Source organism: Sinocyclocheilus grahami, unplaced genomic scaffold, assembly GCF_001515645.1.
Source record: "Sinocyclocheilus grahami isolate Dianchi unplaced genomic scaffold, SAMN03320097.WGS_v1.1 scaffold2246.1, whole genome shotgun sequence".
Classification (NCBI taxonomy): Eukaryota; Metazoa; Chordata; class Actinopteri; order Cypriniformes; family Cyprinidae; genus Sinocyclocheilus; species Sinocyclocheilus grahami.
This window is the reverse complement of record NW_015507425.1, coordinates 19,712-41,490: the sequence shown is the minus strand read 5'-3', so window position 1 is coordinate 41,490 and position 21,779 is coordinate 19,712. Positions and strand designations below refer to the sequence as shown.

The following is a 21,779-nucleotide window of genomic DNA, read 5'->3' as shown; positions in this document are numbered from 1 at the left end:
TTATTTTCTATTGGATTCAAGTCAGGTGATTGGCTGGGCCATTCTATCAGCTTTATTTTCTTTCTCTGAAACCAATTGAGAGTTTCCTTGGCTGTGTTTGGGATCATTGTCTTACTGAAATGTCTACCCTTGTTTCATCTTCAAGTCAATTCCCTGGGTGGATGAAAATACAAGTTAATAAGATATATAAAATCCCCAAAGTAAAATCTGTATATCATGTGTGGTGGTTCCTTTATTAGGATGATAGGTTCAGAACAATCCTGCCATGTATGACCATGTGGTTGGTGTAACTAACTTAATGTGAGTGTGAGTTTTTGGGTTTGTTTGTCTTGCCATGCACTCTCATGTCTATGAATGTGAGCAGGGTGTTCTGCCTGCAAGCCACCATACCTATGGGTAATGCCCCAGTTATGTCGCCGCCTAATCTGCACTGTTCTCTGTTCTCACCTCAGGGTATTTTTTTTACCTGAATAAAAACCCATCAAACTCTGTTCCTGAGTCATTGCCTTTCTCATTGCCTGCACCTGCACAACCTTATACAATTATGTATTATTTCAGTGCAGCCTTTTTTAATGCTAAACTTAGGTGTGTGGCACATTTGACAATATTAAAACAAATAAACAGTGTGCACAACTTCATTTCCTTAAGGTAAGCCATTTTACTTGTATAATCAGTGTTTTCTTCAGGATGAGAAATGATATAAAAATATTTTGATGGCCACATTTCATTTTTATGAAATGTTATAAATGTTCAAATGTTTAAACATTTTTAAATTACAAATATAGAATGTTACATTCATTGTAAATTCCTCATTTATTTATATTCTTACCAGGGAGTTGATAAATTGGTATTATAATTATATGGAGCCAGATCAGCCTAAAAAAGAATACATTTGCCAAACAAAATTCATAAATGCACAGCACAATTTACATTTACAAAATCCGATTCGTAAATTCAAAACACAAAATAAATTTAAAATGTTTACACAAATATGTATATATCAAGTTCTTGAATTAATTTCCATCACACATTTATGAATGATGTTACATGTATTTATGGATCGTTGAATCTGCATTTGCAAATCATCACACATGCGTGGACTGCTTTGAAGTTGAGTGTGGTTTTCATCCTCCATGCTGAAATCTCTCCGCTGTGTGTGTTCGAAATCTCCCTTAGGTGGTGATCGCTGTTTTTAATGCCTGATCAAAAGTTATTTTGAATGTGATAGCCTACTACTACTAATAACAACAGAACACATTACATAATTGTTGTTATTAAATTTAATATCTGGACATTTAACACTTATTTGATAACATTACAGATTGATCTGAATAAACAGGGTATGTGCAACTTTGGTGTATAAGACAGCAGGCTAACCGGGTAGCTGTATTTTGTGCTAACGATATAAATCATAATGTGATTTTGAAGGACCCGATCATAGAAACAATGCACAGTACAAGCGCAGCGTTGAGCTTCTATTTAGGTAAGATGCTTTTGTGTGAGCATTTGGGGAAATATTTACAGCTCCATTCTTCGCGAAAGATGGATAAAAAAGCGTACAGGAAACAAAAACCTCGAAAAATGATATACAACCTGCCAAATGCAGGCCAAATCACAGAGATGCCGATTCGCACGGGACTAATATCAGCACAGGACCTCGGTGTTCGGCGAAATATGGTAGGTCTTTTGCGGGGGAATTTTTACTTTACAAATTACAGACATGGCCGATTCGCACGGGATTAAGAGCACAGACAACCTCAGCAATTATTACAAATGACTGGAGGTCACCAGATAATACTAATCCCGTGCGAATAGGGCTTTAGTCTTTATCTTGAGAAGAAAATGCTTAATAGTCTTAGTCACATTTTAGTCATTTGACTCTTTCATAGTTTTAGTCTAGTTTTAGTCAACGAAAAGTCAGTGCATTTTTGTCAACTTTTAGTCATTACTTTTAGTCAAACTGCAGTTACCAACATTTATTTTGGTAGCTATTTTATATGTAGTCTTCATAAAAATTAGTCATTAAGTCGTCTCTCTTTAGACCAAATCAGTTAAGTTTATGAGAAGATTTAAATCAAGGATTGAATTTGGAAAAACTTGAATAAATGATGACAATTTTCATTTTTAGGTGAACGATCCATTTAACAGTAGTGAAAAGGGAGCAACTTATAAAAATGGAGCGCTGTCCCTTCAAGATGGAAGACATGCATGTAATACTGACACATGTTCAGTTTTCACCCACCTGTTTACGTTTACTTAATCTATAACCGACTGTATTTATGTGAGATACTCTACAAGATAGATATTTGGACTGCTGTGTGTGTATTTGAGCACTGAGAACTGATCGTGCACTGTATATGAGAACCGAAGAAGAGGAGCATGCGCGATTCCGCCTATGCCGCGCTTCACTTTATCCCTACCCCTGCAATGCAATGGCCATTGTTTCAGATCGCTAGTTCGTATTTTGGTAGCCTATCCATCCACTGCGGCTGCCATACTGAGACTAGATATGCAAATGCCCCTTATCCGATTGCAATCCAATGACAGGGACGCACATTTTGAAGGACAAGACAGTAGCCTATAGGATGTATTTTGAATGTCCAGTAGTCCTCAAATAACATTATAGTCCCATCTCGTCTTGTTAACTAAGACGCGGCATAAATTTCGTCATAGTTTTTATCATCAGATATTAGTTTTAGCTCGTCAACCTCTCGTCTTAGTCACAGAAAAAAATTTTCATTAATGAATATTTTTCATCTTCATTGACGAAATTAACACTGAAGGGAACACAAGAAAACTAGGTCACGGGGAGCAAAGCAAGACACAACAGAAACGTGACAGGTAGTTAACAGTGAATTCATTATGATTGGGCCCCTTCAAGTAAAGTCATGTCAAAATAATGCATTAACAAGCCATGAGTTAATGTTGGTGTATGGGTAGTTAATAACGAGTTAATTATTGTGGGGCCCTCTCAAGTAAAGTCATGACAAAATAATGCATTAACAAACCATGAGTTGATGTTAGTGTATGGGTAATTAATAATGCGTTAGTTATGATGGGCCCCTCAAAGTAAACTCATGACACTATGAGTACGTTTACATGGACAACAATAATCCGATTTTAATACGATTAAAACAATACTCTGATAAGAATCCACCATGTAAACAGATATTTTTGTTTACCTTAATCCAGCTAAAGTCATATTCGAAGTAAACAGAAATCGAATTAAGACATGTGGAGTATTCCTATTTTAGTCGCATTACTGAAGTGCAGTATAGACATGTAAACACATGTCAAATTAATCAAATTATTACCGTCTTGTAGGACTTTTCGGCACATTTTGTCCTTGCAAAGTTGGAATTGCCCCACTTTATAGAAACAGCCTTTGTGCACAGACGGCCTTGTACTCTCCCAGGTTCAGAAAACAGTCCTCAGTAAAATGTGCTGCACACATCTGAATATTTGGGTTGAACTGTTCTGGAACAGTGTTGTAAATACAACTTAAACACTGATTTCTAGTTCTGTCTTCTTTTAGAAGGCCAAACAAAGTAGTTTCGCTTTCACAATGAAACACACAGTGTCTCCACGACATGGCAGCAGCGGCAGCAACAATACTACAGCGAGAATCAAAGTTACGCCTTCTTTCTTTGCGTGAACATTTGGGCGGTGTTATGCAAATCTTCCCACATCGTGACGTAGACATGTGGTGGCGTGTTTAAACTAAACGTTTTAGGAGGGCGTCGGCGAGTCTTAACTTTTAAAAAGAATATCTCTTTGGATTTGAGACTTTAGTCTTTGCAACTTTAGGAATCTTATCTATGCACGAACAGCTTATAACACTCCAAAGAGAAAGGAAAACTTGAAATTGCATCATATGACCCCTTTAATATTTTATATTATTCGTTTAAGTTTAGTCATAACGTCAGTATTTAGGGTTTGTTTCTGGTGGAACACTTATTAGTGTCGCACTCTAGGTGCTCGCGATTTGCTGGCATTTTAATCTAATAAATGTTGGCTGCTTTTGTAAACCGAATTAATAATTAAATGCATGTTTGCATCTGTGTTTTATTGGAAGTTATGTACAGTAATTAATGGTATTATTTTGTTGTTTAATTGTGCATGCTTCGGTTAGCATTAGCTTCTGTAGGTGTATTTACAGGTATGTTTGGACTTTCTTTTGAGTCCATATATGATGTAAATAAATAATAAAAGGACTATAAATAACCTTTATCGTTGTTTGTTGTACTGGTGGTGTAAAGGAATAAAGATGACTCTCACAGCATGTTTAATGGTTTTTATTTGATGATTTGTTAATGCATCATTGTGTCAACATGAGTTTACTTTGAGGGGCCCATCATAACTAAATCATTATTAACTACCCATACACTAACATTAACTCATGGCTTGTTAATACATTATTTTTTCATGACTTTACTTGAGAGGGCCCACAATAATTAACTCCTTATTAATTACCCATACACTAACATTAACTCATGGCTTGTTAATACATTATTTTTTCATGACTTTACTTGAGAGGGCCCACAATAATTAACTCCTTATTAATTACCCATACACTAACATTAACTCATGGCTTGTTAATACATTATTTTTTCATGACTTTACTTGAGAGGGCCCACAATAATTAACTCCTTATTAATTACCCATACACTAACATTAACTCATGGCTTGTTAATACATTATTTTGACATGACATTACTTGAGGGGGCCCAATCATAATTAATTATGTTATAATTAAGAGTGAACTGTTTCCGGGCATTTTTTCAGGATTGTTCTACAAATGTTGTTTGTGGATTTTGAGATTTTATTTTTATTTCGCTGTTTATAAGTCACAGCAGGGTGAGTTTAAAGGGAAAGAGAACAATACAAAACAGACAAGGACAATCATAAAGCTGAAGATGTCAAAAGCTCAAATTATGATATTAAATTATTTTCTTGAAGAGGCTGTTTGATTTAGTTTAGCCACAAATGTTAATTAATGCATTAACTATCAAACATGTACTAACATGTAATTAAGGCTGCCGTTATTCATGCGTGAATCCATATGACTCCAGTTGTAGTTAAGGATAGCTCTTCATTAATTCATGATTAGTTAATAACTTTAATAATCATTAGTATTTGATAAATTAAGTATTAATTTAGGGATTAGTACATGATTATTCATGTACCCTTATTGTAAAGTGTTACCCAGTTATCTAATATCTGATATTGTCTATGTGAACCACAGACATCATTTGGTAAATTTAAATGTAAAGGAAGACAACAATATACCAATATACATATCCTGTGGTTCCCTCTAGCAGACAACATTAGTATAACGTGTTGTGGTCCGTCTGCCATTTTGAGTTGGCAAAAATATATATTTTGATCTCCTCTAAAACCACTTGACTGATTCACACAAAATTGTGCATGCATCATCTATACACTAATGACAAAAAGTTATCAAAATAATTTTAATTAGTCAAACTGTTTAGAAGATATAAGCCTGTTCATTTTGTAGCCATGGCTCCATACACTTATTAAACTATATTTTCGAAACCATTTGATGAATCCAAATTCTTTTGATATTTTTTTCACAGATGCTCTAAATGCATAAAACATTTGGAATTAATTGGACAAATGGTCTAGGAGGAGTTAGAAAAAGTAGGTTTATAAAAAAAGTTTATAATGGTGGAATAATTTTACAGATGACAAAAAAAAAATCCTAGATATATGTTTGACTTGACTCAGAGAATCATAGGGAAAAAAATCATTTTGATTGTAATTTTGATTGCTCCACCTTTGGTGGACTCCTAAAAACACTTAAAATTACATATACTGTATTTGTTTGATATTGACAGCTCTTTGGGGATATATTACGTTACAAATTTTATATTTTTGGACCAGTTTTAAAGTTTTATTACACGTTTGTTCCTGAAATCCAAGTTTTTTCTGGGATCAGTATAATCTTGTTTTGTTTGTTTTTTTTGGATCAAAGGTATTCCTATCTAAAAAGTTTTAAATACCACAAAATGACCCTTTGATCCAGATCAAAACCAAGATTAGATTTTGTGATCTAATCCAATTTCAGAATCCATTTTTTCTTTTGAACAGCCCATTTCTGGAATCTGATCGGATTACTGTTGAACAACTGGCCTGTAATGTTTATGCTCAAAACTCACTTAGAGTTTGTAATAACTTTCTATTGCAACCTAATGTGATTTTTTAAATTTAATAATGCCTAACTTTCTTGTGTGAATTTCTTATATATTTGTTTGAAAAAAAAAAACACTGTGTGAGGGTTGGTAGCTAGCTAGTTAAAAAGACTGTACCACAGCTGTATCACATCTAGCTTCAGTGACTTCTGCACCATTTTATTTCTATTTCTTTCATTTTATGTCTCTTCTGTTACTGTGGTTAGGCTTAGGCTGAAATACATAATACATGATACGTGCAAAGCACAGATGGCACATGAAATACTGATGTAATGAGGTCAAAGGTTTATGTTTGTAGAGGAATTTACAATGGCTTCAAATGCAGCTTAACCAATCAGAATCAGAGACTGGAACTATCAGTTTATCTCTTATTTACATTGTGTCTACACTTTGTTTGTCTTGTGTAGAACTCAGAATTGAACAAAAATTCTGCTGTTTTATTGGGCTTATAAAACTTTTATTCACTTTGCTCAATGCTGAAAAAACGTGTTTTAAATAGAAACATTTGATGCTCTCCAGAGCTCAAACATTAATATGCACTGGAACTTTTGCCAATATTTTTTTGCCAAATCAGGTGGGCCCTAAACATGTATAGAAATTGATAACTAAATGTGTCCATTTAAAGTACCATAATAAATTAATACATTAAAAAAACGGAAATGTCCAGCAGGCTTGTATTGTATTGCACAGCAGTTTCTTGAAGGAAATGATTGGTACCTGTGGAGAGGAGATGTTCATGACTGTATCCTTGTGATGCCCATTAAGATGTTGGACAAATTCAACTCTGATAGATACAGTGTGCTTCTTGCCATTGGCGTCCCAAGCATGCACTGAAAACACCTCGTAAGCCTCATGAAGATTCAGTGGTCTCTTCAGTGTAACAGTCCCATTCATGTTCACATCAAACCGCTTGTCAACAGACTGAAAGAGTATTCTGGTTTTTCCATCGCATGTATTAAAATGTACTGTCAGAAATCAGAAAGGGAATCAATTGGTAAAACAAAACATCGTATTATGTATGTAACCTTGGTTCCCTGGGTGGGGAAAGATACACTGTGTCAGTAGCTGATGCAATGGGAAGACCCTGAAGCACATGAAGAATCACACCAATTCATTAGCTGATTGCACTAGCACCACCCTCCAAAGTAGCACATCAATGGTGGCTTAAAAGGATGCATCTGTGCCTCCTTGAATTTCTAAAAAAGGAATTCATAACCATAACAAAGCAGTATGCCAGAGTTACACTACTTCTCTGCTCTTTTCAAGGAAGCTGCTGAGAGCTGGAGTGGGATTGATTCACAGGAGCTCTCGAGCCCACCAGGGAAACTTACAAATTAAATCATTCACCATGTATCTGAAAAACCCAGACTGAGCAAAAGAAGGATCCAGCAGATAGGACATCTTTCTCCAGGATATCTGAGGTTCAACCACAAATGTCTTTCAGTTGTGGCTCAAAGTTATGTGGAAAGATAACTCTCGCTGTGGGTTGCTGGAGATTCTAACAAGACATGGGGCAGTTAAATTGCTTCATGAATATGAAACATCAGAGGACCGATGTTATGTCCTTTTGGATATATGGGTGACGTAATGCCTCAGAGGTTGGCTCTAGCACCATTAGCCAATGAACTGGTGATAGCCAATCAATGAACAGGCTTAATAACACCTGGAGGATGTTTGCATAGCACAAGTTATTGACGCAGCATCAGTGGCATATATCATTAAATAACACTTATTTATGAGCTACAACACTTACACTTGAGTGAGACAATTGAACAATGATGACAGCAAATTTAGCAGATACAGTGCATGTATACAATTTGATTGAATGTAATAATTAGTTAAAAAAAATTTAAATAGAAGAATTGGTGTATGTAGATATCTGATTGCATTGTGTAGAGAGATTAATCAGCCAAATACTAAAAAATATTTAAACAAAAGCTCTCAACATTAATTTGCTAGAGATATTTGAATATAGCTTACCTCTTCCTAGTGTTTTCCCCTTGTAAAGGTGATCTCTGTGCACTTTAAAAACCAGCAACTCCGACTCTAAGCCAGGTGTGCATGGAGACTCCTCCGCAAATCCACACAAAAATGCCTAATTTGAAATACAATAAATATCATTCATTAACATATATACACTTGAATTGTAAGGTATTTTGATTTATTAATCACTTCTGGCACAAGGGTCTACATGGCTGCCAACATTTGAGTTCAACTTGGAGTGAAAATACCCACAGTGGATGGGATGGGGGCTTGGTTGGGGTTATATATAGAGTCTTGTCTGACATCTGGACATGCTTAGTTGTTACCAGTTAATGTCATGATGAATGGTGCTGTGTTTTTATCATAAAATTATGTAAAATAACTTTTGCTGTGCTGCAAAACTTATAAGTTTTCAACACAACAAGAATAGCAACATACAGTGAAATATTTTTTTTACAAATAATTGCAATTGCATTTAAAAAATAATTTGATACCAAAATTCAAATATTTTTCTATTAATCTATTAGTCATCGACATTGCATAATTCACATCTGTATTCAAAGTATATTTTTCCCCGTCCATTTCTAGTTACTAGGTCAGTCATTGCAATTTGTGAAATCTCACATTTGTATTATGTAGTCTACCAAATAGTGCAAGCAAATAGAACTTCCATATAATCACTAAAAAGCTGTCACTGACATAAGTTTAATTGCAATCTCAGTGTTCTGTTATAATCAATGAGGTTTTCTACAATGTACAAACCCAATTCCAAAAAAGTTGGGGCACTGTACAAATTGTGAGTAAAAAAGGAATGGAATAATTTACAAATCTCATAAACTTATATTTTATTCACAATAGAATATTGATAACATATCAAATGTTGAAAGTGAGACATTTTGAAATGTCATGCCAAATATTGGCTCATTTTGGATTTCATGAGAGCTACACATTCCAAAAAAGTTGGGACAGGTAGCAATAAGAGGCCGGAAAAGTTAAATGTACATATAAGGAACAGCTGGAGGACCAATTTGCAACTTATTAGGTCAATTGGCAACATGATATGGTATAAAAAGAGCCTCTCAGAGTGGCAGTGTCTCTCAGAAGTCAAGATGTTATTTTTCCCTTAAAATGATACATTTTCTCAGTTTATACATTTGATATGTCATCTATGTTGTATTCTGAATAAAATATTGAAATTTGAAACTTCCACATCATTGCATTCTGTTTTTATTCACAATTTGTACAGTGTCCCAACTTTTTTGGAATCAGGTTTGTACAATAGATCTCTTATTTGCATCATGTCTATGCATCACTTACAATGAGAGGATTCTCAAGCTTGCAGGAAAAAATCTGATGTTTTGTGTGGCGAGTAAATTCTGACCAACTTGAACATAATGGCCAAACAGAGGTGTTCAAGAAATCAGTAGATATGTCTGTGATTGGCTGCATTGCTCAACGCTGCAAAACACGTTGTAAAAAGAAATGTTTGATGCTTTCAAGAGCACAAACACAAATTGTGCGCCAAAGCACTGGCGTTTACCAAATCTGCTTTGCTAATATCCTATTATTACAGTTTCAACTGAGGGTGCTTTTGTTTTTGTCTGAGGGTTTTCACTGCATGAGAAAATGGACGTGTGGCGTGAGAGTGTGAGAACAGTGTCAATTGTGTGAGTCTCACGCTGAATGCATGAGAGTTGGCAGCCCTGCCCTGAGTCTATATGGGCTAAACTGTGGATCATTTTCCATTATTTTGAGACAAAATGCATCCAGTGACTGCATCTTTCAAATTACATGAATTGTTGTCTCACTCAGACACAAACACCATAATTCTATTGGCCACTTTTACTAACAGCTTGCGCCAGCACAAACCGTCCTTTGGCATTAAAATAGTACTGTCAGGCTTTACTGAAGACGCACAGTGACGAATTAGCACTGAAAAGGCGTGGACACAGTTATTTTTGTGCCTGACCTTATTAAGTTGGCTTGAGAAAACCAGCTTACTGAAATGCTATTTAGACTTCTTAGTGGTGCTTGCCAACGGCGAAGCATCACTATTACTATGCTCCATGCTTATTATTAGTGGTGGTGATTGCGAAGCTATTATTTATTAACTATTACTATCTTGCATACTTATTATTATTATTATTAGTGGTGCTTGCCAAAGGCGAAGCATCACTGTTATTATCTCACATACATGTTAGTGGTGCTTGCGAAGCAAAGTATCACTATTATTATCTTGCATACTTATTAGTGGTGCTTGCCAAAGGCGAAGCATCACTATTATTATCTCACATACTTATTAGTGGTGCTTGCCAACGGCGAAGCATCACTATTACTATGCTCCATGCCCATGCTTATTATTATTAGTGGTGCTTGCGAAGCAAAGCATCACTATTACCATCTTGCATACTTATTATTATTATTATTAGTGGTGCTTGCCAAAGGCGAAGCATCACTGTTATTATCTCACATACTTATTAGTGGTGCTTGCGAAGCAAAGCATCACTATTATTATCTTGCATACTTATTAGTGGTGCTTGCCAAAGGCAAAGCATCACTATTACTATGCTGTTGGCTTATTAGTGGTGCTTGCCAAAGGTGAAGCATCACTATTATTATCTCACATACTTATTAGTGGTGCTTGCCAAAGGCGAAGCATCCCTATTATTATCTCACTGACTTCTTCTTCTTCCTTCCATACAAACGTTGGCACGTAACTCGTCCCGCACCGTTTGTCACAGACCAACGAAAGAGGTATCAAATCATGCAGATTATTGAGGAGAGGTGTGCTATGACTTTAATAAGTGATCGGGCATACGATGTTCGCACAGTGGGCAAAAAATTGGGTGAAAAATCCCATAGACTTAACATTGCGACCAACTTTGACGAGTCGTAGCTCAGAGCGAGAATTTCACAGAAACATGTGAATCACCACATTTGAAGAGGCCGGCAAACTGTGCGAGAACATACCCCGCAGTGGGGTATAAGTTGTACCCCTGGAGCACAAGAACACCCCAAAGTTGCCCCATAGACATACTATGGTGAGGGATGGCCCATGAAACAGCATCTGAGCACACGTTTTTCCTACTATGGTAATTTACATAGGAATTTGTCATTGAACATAACTCTGCATCACAATGTCATAGAGACATGGGGGTGGGCTCATTTTACTCAGGCAACCAATCAGACTCTCAGGATCATTATGAAGCTGCCTAGCAACCATTTAGACCACCCTAGCAACTGATCCCATGGGCTGCCATTATAAAAGGCCCAAATGGATATCTTTGGATCATAGTGTCATAGAGAGATGGGGGTGGTACCCTAGCAACCCCATAGCAACACCCAAGCAACCACCCGGAGCATCCTAGCAACCGCATAGCAACACCCTAGCAACCGACCTGGGTACCTTAGCAACCACATAGCAGCACCTTAGCAACTACCCAGAGTACCCTCGCAACCGCATAGCAACACCTTAGCAAACACCCCGGGCACCCTAGCAACTGCATAGCAACACCCTGGCAACCGACCTGGGTACCTTAGCAACCACATAGCATCTATCTATCTCTGACAGACTGTATTGCCTTCAAAACATTCAAACGTTAAGCTTTTAAAACTACTTTAAACTTCAAACTATTTCAGACTGAAAACCATCAAACTTCAAACTTTTTAAAACTTTTAAAACTTTTTCAAACTTTCTGGTCCGGCTTCACAGTCGCCATTCCTGAATAAATCCTTGAAACTTACCTGTTTGCCTCTTGCCTCGTGGCTTCCTTCTGTGTTGTGACAGAAGACCAGACCAACTACACTAGCTGCCATGGATCCGCATACTCAATCTACGCTCACTCTCGAGAACTTTGTTCAAGCACTCAACTCAGCTCTCAACCTGCTCACCACCTCTACATCTGCCTCCGCCAGTCCCATGGCCCAGCCTGCTCTCTTCTCCGGTGAGGCGGTGGATTATAGTGGCTTTTTTGTTGCAGTACTCCCTCTACTTCAAGATGCAGCCGCAAGCCTTTCCCACCGATCGCTCAAAGGTAGTTCATAATCACACTCCTGTCCGGACGAGCGCTGCAATGGGTGAAATCTCTCTGGAATGCAGATAGCCCAGTCATTCACTCTCTAGCCTTTACTGCCCACTTTAAGTCTTTGGCCAAATCACCTCAAATCTATCTGTCCATGACCAGCTCTTTCGCCTACGCCAGGGAAGGAGCACAGTCTGGGAGTATGCCGTTCAGTTCCGCACTCTTGCGGCCTCTAGGGGTTGGAAAACGAAACAGCACTACTTACTGCCTTCTGACAAGGATTAAATCCCAGCGTTCACCTCCAGATGGCGATCTATGACGACAGAGTGGGTCTCAAAAGCTTTGTTCAGAAGGCCATCCGTATTTCCCAGCGTGTCACTGCCTGCACAGAGCATCAGCCACTCTCTCCACCACCTTCATCTGCACATCCGACTCCAGCACCAGAACCCATGCAGGTTGACAACTACCACCCCAGGCGAGCAGAGCGTGACAGGAGAATAAACGTGGGACTCTGTCTTTATTGTGGCGCGAGCGGTAATCTCCTCAACAACTGCCCGATCCGTCCACCCGCCCAGCGGTGAGTACTGTCCAACCAGCTGTGTCTAGCTTCTTCTTCGTGGGCAAGACCCTAAACTTTCAAACAGTAAAGTACCCCTATCCTTTGCCTCTGGTTCCGGCTGCCCTTCAGGAACTCAGTGGAGCTTGTACCTTCTCCAAACTGGACCTGCAAAGCGCTTACAACCTCATTCGGATATGCCCTGGAGATGAATGAAAAACAGCCTTCATCACCCCAACTGGCCACTATAAGTACTTGGTTATTCCATATGGGCTGGTCAACTCACCTTCCATCTTCCAGGGTTTCATGAATGAAGTGTTTCAGGAGTTCCTCCATCAGTTCGTTATTGTCTACATAGACGACATCCTCATCTACTCCCGGAACCTGACCGAACAACGCCACCACGTAGAGCAGGTCTTTCGGAAGCTGAAGCAATACCACCTTTACCTCAAGTTGGGGAAGTGCGAGTCCAGTTGAGTCCAGTTACCACCATCCAGTTGCTTGGGTATGTCATCACCCCTCAAGGCATCCAAATGGACTATAAGAAGGTTCAAGCTATCAAGCAATGGCCCTTACCCTCCTCTGTGAATGAACTGCAACACTTACTCAGATTTGCCAAATTTTATCGCCGGTTCATCCAATCTTTCAGCACCCTGATAGCTACACTCAACTCCTTACTTCAAAATAAGCCCAAGTCTCTGTCCTGGACACCAGCAGCCCTAGCCAGCATTGACCAGCTGAAGGAAGCCTTCTGCACCGCTCTCACCCTGACCCCAAGAAACCTTTCCTCGTTAAGGTGGATGCCTCCACCATGGGAGTGGCAGCGGTTCTGTCCCAATACTCCGGAGAGTATCTCAAGCTGCATCCCTGTGTGTATTTCTCCCGTTAGCTGTCCTCGGCGGAGCAACATTATGATATCGGGAATAGTGAGTTGTTGGCCATCAAACTTGCCCTAGAAGAATGGAGACAATGGCTGGAGGGAGCCCTTCATCCATTTCAAGTCATCACCAATCATCGCAACTTGGAATAACTCAAGAATGCCAAACGGTTGAACCCAAGACAAGCCCGGTGGGCCTTATTCTTCACACGCTTCAACTTCACTGTCACCTACCGGCCCGGACACACAACACCCGAGCTGACGCCTTGTCTCAGATTCACCAACTCCCACAGGAATCCTCCTCTCCAAAAACCATTCTCGCTCTGGCCTCAATAGTGAGTTCCATTCTCTGGTCCGTCGACGAGGACATCCAGCAAGCCACACTCACTAAACCAGCTCCACCAGGAGGTGAAATCCTACGTACCGTCCTCTCTCTGCCTTACCCTTCTGGACTCGCTCCATTCGTCTCTGGGCTCTGGACATCCAGGCAGCCAGCAAACCCTCTCGCTCCTCCAGAACAAGTACTGGTTGCCTAACATGGCGCGTGAAGTCTCCCAGTTTGTCGGAAGTTGCTCAATCTGTGCCATTTCAAAAACACCCCGTCATCTACCACATGGTCAGCTAATACCACTACGCATTCCTCATCAACCCTGGTCCCACCTCAGGGTTGACTTCGTCACCTACCTGCTGGAGTCCAACTCCAATACCTGCATCCTGGAGGCAGTTGATCAGTTCTCCAAGGCTTGTAGGCTCATTCCTCTACCCGGATTACCTACCGCCATGGAAATTACTTAGCTGAATTACTGTTTCATCGTGTGTTCAGGAACTTTGGTGTCCCCGAGGACATCATCTCCGACCGTTGACCGAAATTCATCTCTCGAGTCTGGCAAGCCTTCTTCCGGCTCCTAGGAGTTTCCGTCAGTTTAACCTCTGGATACCACCCTCAATCAAATGGCCAGACTGAGCGGAAAATCCAAGACATTGGGAGATACCTGTGCAGTTACTGCCATCAGAATCAGCACGACTGTTGCCGATTTCTACCCTGGGCTGAGTACGCACAGAATTCCCACCGTCAGCACTCCATTGTCCTCACCCCCTTCCAGAGAGGGTCCGGAGAGCCATCAGAAGTACCAGTGGTAGACTTAAGGTTCAGAGAGAGCGAGAGGGTTTGGGACTCTGCACACGTCCATCTTCAACAGGCAGTCCGGAGGTTTAAGACCCAAGTGGATGCCTGTCGCCTACCAGCTCCACCTTACAATCCGGAAGACAAGGTCTGGCTGTCCACATGGGACATCCGCCTCCGGCTGCCCAGTCGTAAGCTGAGTCCCCGCTTTAATGGTCCGTTCATCATCAGGAGGCAGATAAACAACGTCTCGTACCAACTGGACTTACCTCCCACTCATTCTATCGCACCATCATTCCATGTTTCCTTGTTAAAGCCTTACATTAATCCTGTCACTCCTTCTTCCCCAGGACCTGACGACCTTACCTCCTCCTCCCGAGATCGCTGGAGAGGACACCTTCTATTGGGTCAAAACCATGTTGGACTCCTAGTGTCGAGGAGGCCGCCTCGAATATCTGGTCGACTGGGAGGGTTACGGCCCGGAGGAACGGTCCTAGGTACCCAGAGACGACATACTCAACCCATCCTTGCTCACAGACCTCCACCATCTCCACCCTGACAGATCTGCACCCAGGAGCCACTGCTGCCCTCGACGTCGGCAGCGTGCGTCGGGAGCCGCCTGTGGAGGAGGGGGTACTGTACAGCTGTTGTGCTTACTGTGTGAAGAGTTTTGAAAAAGTGACCGTAGTATTCAGAAATGGATAGCACTTGTAAAACATGGTAAGTAGAATTTTGTACTGTAATGTAAACATGGACCATGTAACAAAAATTGCCCTTTCAGCCGAGAGTCTACCCAGGTGTCCTGTTTTTAGTCTGGTTTAATCTTTTGTCTTGTCTTAGCTTCTTCTGCAGAGATTTTCTATACAGTTTATTTCAATATAATTATGCAGAAATGCACAAAATTGGCCATCATTTTATGAATGAATTACAAAAGAGTTCATAGATTTTGGAAAATATAATTCAAGTCACCTTTATTTATATAGCACTTTATACAATACCGATAGTGTCGTGGACTTCAGCTCAGCCTTTAACACTATCATCCCAAACCTCCTCCTGCCCAAACTATCTCAGCTCTCCGTGCCCACCTCCGTCTGTCAGTGGATCAACAGCTTCCTGACAGACAGACAGCAGCTAGTGAGGCTGGGAAAATACACATCCAGCACCCGTACGATCAGCACTGGTGCTCCTCAGGGTTGTGTTCTCTCTCCACTGCTCTTCTCCCTGTACACCAACGACTGCACCTCTAAAGACCCCTCTGTCAAACTCCTGAAGTTTGCAGACGACACCACACTCATCGGCCTCATTCAGGATGGTGACGAGTCTGCTTACAGACAGGAGGTCGAGCAGCTGGCTGTCTGGTGCAGTCTCAACAACCTGGAGCTCAACACGCTCAAAACTGTGGAGATGACCGTGGACTTCAGGAGAAACCCCTCTGCACTCCCCCCACTCACCAACATGGACAGCACTGTGACTGCAGTGGAGTCATTCAGATTCCTGGGCACCACAATCTCTCAGGACCTGAAGTGGGACACTCACATAGACTCCATTGTTAAAAAGGCCCAGCAGAGGTTGTACTCCCTCCCCCAGCTGAGGAAGTTCACCCTGCCACAGGAGCTGCTGAAACAGTTCTACTCCGCCATCATTGAATCTGTACTCTGCACTTCTATAACTGTCTGGTTCAGCTCAGCTACCAAATCTGACCTCAGAAGACTACAGAGGGTAGTCCGGACTGCTGAGCGAATCATTGGTAGAACCATCCCTTCTCTCCAAGAACTGTAGTTATCCAGAGTGAGCAAAAGGGCTGGCATAATCACTCTGGACCCCTCACATCCAGCACACTCCCTCTTTGAACTGTTGCCATCTGGTCGACGCTACAGAGCACTGAGCACCAGAATGACCAGACACAGGAACAGTTTCTTCCCTCAGGCCATCCATCTCATGAACACTTGACAATAACCGTGGAACACACACTATTTATTCACTCATACACTTATTTATCTAACACTCATACTCAGCCTACACCTCAAATTTGCACATAATATACAGTACCTGTACATACAAAAAAAACTGTCTATTGTAATATACCTGCACACACAATTGTCAATTTATATATTTTTAATCCTTATTTACTTGTTCTATTTTTATTTTTATTATCTGTGTTTTTTGTTCTGTCACTGTCATTCTGTTACACTGTGGAAGCTTCTGTCACGAAAACAAATTCCTCGTATGTGTAAACATACCTGGCAATAAAGCTCATTCTGATTCTGATTCTGAAAACATCTTTGTGTTAGGAAACAGGAAAAACTGTGTCAATGATGCAAACTAATTTTAATTCTGCTGTAAATCATCTCAAAAAAGAGGTCAGTAGTAAACATTAATCCTTCTTTACATTCAGTATATAAAGAAAGTTTTGCAAAACACTAAACAGTTCTGTGTTTATAATGATTTTTGTTGTTGTTGTTTTTCTTTAACAAACATTCATTATCTTTTTAGAATGTAAGTTTAACAAATAATACAAATAAATACGGTTATTTAAGGAACCTTCAAACAATGTTGCAGTAAAAATATATTCTCCAAACATGATAAAACTATGAGATATCCAAAGGTTTTGGAATGTGTCCTGGTATGAGGGATAAAATCCTACCTTACAAAGGAAAACAATAACTCCCAATCTCAAAGTCTTCATTGTTTTCATTTGAAGCAAAATGTTTGGAAAGGTCCTTCAGATAGTACTTCCTTACTTTTGAGAATGTCAAGTTCTTTAAATGTGGTTTCTGTAGGGTGGGGGATGGGAGGCGGAGTTTGCGGCCAAGTGGATTTTTTTCTTGCTTTACGTGTGAGTGGTGTCAGGATAAAAAAAGAAAAAAGAAACTCAAAACTGAAAATGCATGTATTTGTCAGTGAATGCACAGTACAGTATATCAGTATTTATGTACACTTTATTCTATGACTTGACTGGAACCAAGGAGGTCTATAATATCTTAAAAGGGGTCATTGATTATGATTTCATCTTTTTACTTTAGTTAGTGTGTAATGTGGCTGTTTGATCATAAACAACATCTGCAAAGTTATGCTCAAAGTGCAATGCAAAGGGAGAAATGGTCTTTTACAGAATTTGCTTTGTAAGGCCTACAACAAACGGCTGGTTGGGACTACAACAAGCTACTTCCTGGGTTAGTGACATCACAAACCCTGATATTTACATAAATCCTGCCTCCGGGAGCATGCAACAAAGGGGGTGGGGTCACATTGGGCTGCTTTAGAGAAGAGGAATATATGTTGTATAGTACGGTGTTGTTGCCATGCAATCGAAACACTGTTATTTTCACCCGATAGCAGGGCCTCTTTTTTCAGCCTTCCTTGGGATGCTAAAATTTATTTTTAATTAGGTTCCTGACAATTATAATCCAAATACAGATATCTGTGCTGCACATTTTACAGAGGACAGCTTCCTCAATCTACATAAGTTCAATGCCGGATTCGCCCAAAAGCTTGTCCTCAAAGAAGAACATATTAGATAGTTGGCTACACTCATTCTACAAAGACAAATCTAATGGTTACAGTATACAGTCAGTAGCAATCACTACAGAGCCCCAGTCTGTAATCAAATAATCCCTTTGAGGATAGTAGTAAACTTTACTACTAAAGCTTCAGTAAAGATAAAATTGTATATCAAAATATAAACAGCAGTAGCATTTACAAATAACAGCATATTTAAAAATATTAGACTAATATTAAATATTAGAGAAAAAAACCCTTTCTAACATGCAACAGTTTACATAAAGTACAACAATGACTGGCAATTAAAGACTGAAACACAGGGGTATAAATACACAGGGTAACTAACATTACCTTGTCAGCCCGCAGGAACTACTAGTGATCTGGATCATTATTTTATAATGAAAGACATGTTAAAAATGTAAACAACTTAACTGCTCACTAATACTCGAGCATTACCTTGTCAGCCCCAAGTAACTACTAGTGACCTGAACCATTATTTTAAAGTGAAAAACATGTTGACTCTTCAGTAATTACTCAAGCATCACCTTGTCAGCCTGTAGGGCCATCATTTTAAAATGAAAAACACATTAACAAGTTAAACAACTTAACCCGTCATTAATACTCAGGTGGGTTGACAAGGTAACACTTGAGTAGTTAATGAGGGGCTAATGTGTTTTTCACTTTAAGATAATGGTCCAGATCACTAGTGGTTCCTGTGGGCTGACAAGGTAATGCTCAAGTAATAAGTGAGGGGTTGACATTGATTTCACAAGTAATTTAAGTTATTTAAAGGGGTCATATGACGTTGCTAAAATAACATTATTTTGTGTATTTGGTATAATGCAATGTGTTTATGCGATTTAAGGTTAAAAAAACACATTATTTCCATATAATGTACATTATTGTTTCTCCTCTATGCCCCGCCTTTCTTAAACCCATCGATTTTTACAAAGCTCATCGTTCTAAAAAAGCGAGCTGTGCTCTGATTGGCAAGCTATCCAGTGCGTTGTGATTGTACGAATACCTCAAGCGTGTGACGGAAATGTTACGCCCCTTACCATAATGTGATGCCGTCTCCCAGCAGGATGAGACAAAACCAATAAAACCCATTACAAATGAGGCATTGTCAGACACTTGGCCAGGTTTTGTGTGAGTCTTTGCTCCCTATGTGCTCCGTCATCCATTTTCTCTGTCTCATGTTTTAAATTAATTCCCAGGTGTTTCCTATGTTGATTGTCTTATGAGTTCCAGGTTTCCCTTGTCTTCCCCTCATCAGTTTCTATGTATTTAAAGTGTGTTCTAGTTCTTGTCCTTTGTCAGTCGTTGAACATCATCCTGATGTGTCGAGTCCTGTGATCCCCAGCCTTTGTTGAATAAACCCTTTTGAGTTACTTTACTCCTTGTCTCCTCGCTCCTTTGTTCATGTGCTCCTCGTGTGTGTGAATTGTGACAGGCATTTGTTGCATCCAGTGGGGACATAATTACTGATTATAATGACTTATACTGTCTTTTTACGCGTTGCGTTGCATATCGCGCTGCGTAAACATAAAACCATGTCTGCATTTGTGATCGGAGAAACAACAAGCCTACTCTACACTGCTCAAAAGCGTTTGAATCATAAGTGGCAAATTATTTAAATATAAAAAAAATACTTACAGGCTGTGAGTCAGAAGCGCAAGACTGTCCTTGCAAAGTTGGAACTGGCCAACTTTATAGAAACAGCCTTTGTGCCACAGATGCATTGTAGGCTACTGGTTCAGGAAACTGTCCTCATCCTCCATAAAATGCATAGCACCCATCTGAATATTTGGGTTGAACTGTTCCGGAACAGTGTTGTATATACAACTCAACCACTGATTTCTAGTTGTGTCCTCTTTTGGAAGGCCAAACAAAGTAGTTTCGCTTTCACAACAAATCTTCACGACATGGCGGCAGCGGCAACAACAACACTACAGCATGAATAAAAGTTACGCCTTCTTTCTTTGAGTGAACATTTGGGCGGCGTTATGCAGATCTTCCCACAACGTGACGTAGATATGTGGGGGCGTGTTAGAAGTTTTAAGCCGTTTTAGGTAGAAGTGGTTGACTCTTAACTTTTATAAAGAATATCTCTTTGGATTTGAGACTTTAGTCTTTGCAACTTTACAGATCTTCTTTATGCTTTAAGCTTGTAACACTCCAAAGAGAAAGGAAAAATTTAAATCGCATCATATGACCCCTTTAGTGGATTTTTTTCTTGCTTTACGTGTGAGTGGTGTCAGGATAAAAAAAGAAAAAAGAAACTCAAAACTGAAAATGCATGTATTTGTCAGTGAATGCACAGTACAGTATATCAGTATTTATGTACACTTTATTCTATGACTTGACTGGAACCAAGGAGGTCTATAATATCTTAAAAGGGGTCATTGATTATGATTTCATCTTTTTACTTTAGTTAGTGTGTAATGTGGCTGTTTGATCATAAACAACATCTGCAAAGTTATGCTCAAAGTGCAATGCAAAGGGAGAAATGGTCTTTTACAGAATTTGCTTTGTAAGGCCTACAACAAACGGCTGGTTGGGACTACAACAAGCTACTTCCTGGGTTAGTGACATCACAAACCCTGATATTTACATAAATCCTGCCTCCGGGAGCATGCAACAAAGGGGGTGGGGTCACATTGGGCTGCTTTAGAGAAGAGGAATATATGTTGTATAGTACGGTGTTGTTGCCATGCAATCGAAACACTGTTATTTTCACCCGATAGCAGGGCCTCTTTTTTCAGCCTTCCTTGGGATGCTAAAATTTATTTTTAATTAGGTTCCTGACAATTATAATCCAAATACAGATATCTGTGCTGCACATTTTACAGAGGACAGCTTCCTCAATCTACATAAGTTCAATGCCGGATTCGCCCAAAAGCTTGTCCTCAAAGAAGAACATATTAGATAGTTGGCTACACTCATTCTACAAAGACAAATCTAATGGTTACAGTATACAGTCAGTAGCAATCACTACAGAGCCCCAGTCTGTAATCAAATAATCCCTTTGAGGATAGTAGTAAACTTTACTACTAAAGCTTCAGTAAAGATAAAATTGTATATCAAAATATAAACAGCAGTAGCATTTACAAATAACAGCATATTTAAAAATATTAGACTAATATTAAATATTAGAGAAAAAAACCCTTTCTAACATGCAACAGTTTACATAAAGTACAACAATGACTGGCAATTAAAGACTGAAACACAGGGGTATAAATACACAGGGTAACTAACATTACCTTGTCAGCCCGCAGGAACTACTAGTGATCTGGATCATTATTTTATAATGAAAGACATGTTAAAAATGTAAACAACTTAACTGCTCACTAATACTCGAGCATTACCTTGTCAGCCCCAAGTAACTACTAGTGACCTGAACCATTATTTTAAAGTGAAAAACATGTTGACTCTTCAGTAATTACTCAAGCATCACCTTGTCAGCCTGTAGGGCCATCATTTTAAAATGAAAAACACATTAACA

At 39.4% G+C, this 21,779-nt stretch overlaps 1 protein-coding gene across 2 annotated transcripts in view; it reads right to left on the bottom strand.

The window, feature by feature from the left end:
• The window catches only part of LOC107574478 (cadherin-4-like), a 28,252-nt gene extending 10,742 nt beyond the window's left edge, over positions 1-17,510 (bottom strand). For both annotated transcript variants that reach the window (XM_016260915.1, XM_016260916.1), the window contains exons 1-3: positions 17,418-17,510; positions 8,193-8,307; positions 6,930-7,177 (exon numbers count right to left, since the gene is read on the bottom strand). In XM_016260915.1, coding sequence (XP_016116401.1) covers positions 6,930-7,177; positions 8,193-8,307; positions 17,418-17,468 — 414 coding nt within the window. In that variant the 5' untranslated portion in view covers positions 17,469-17,510. The remainder of the gene's footprint in view (positions 1-6,929; positions 7,178-8,192; positions 8,308-17,417) is intronic.
• Between the last annotated feature and the right edge of the window lie 4,269 nt (positions 17,511-21,779).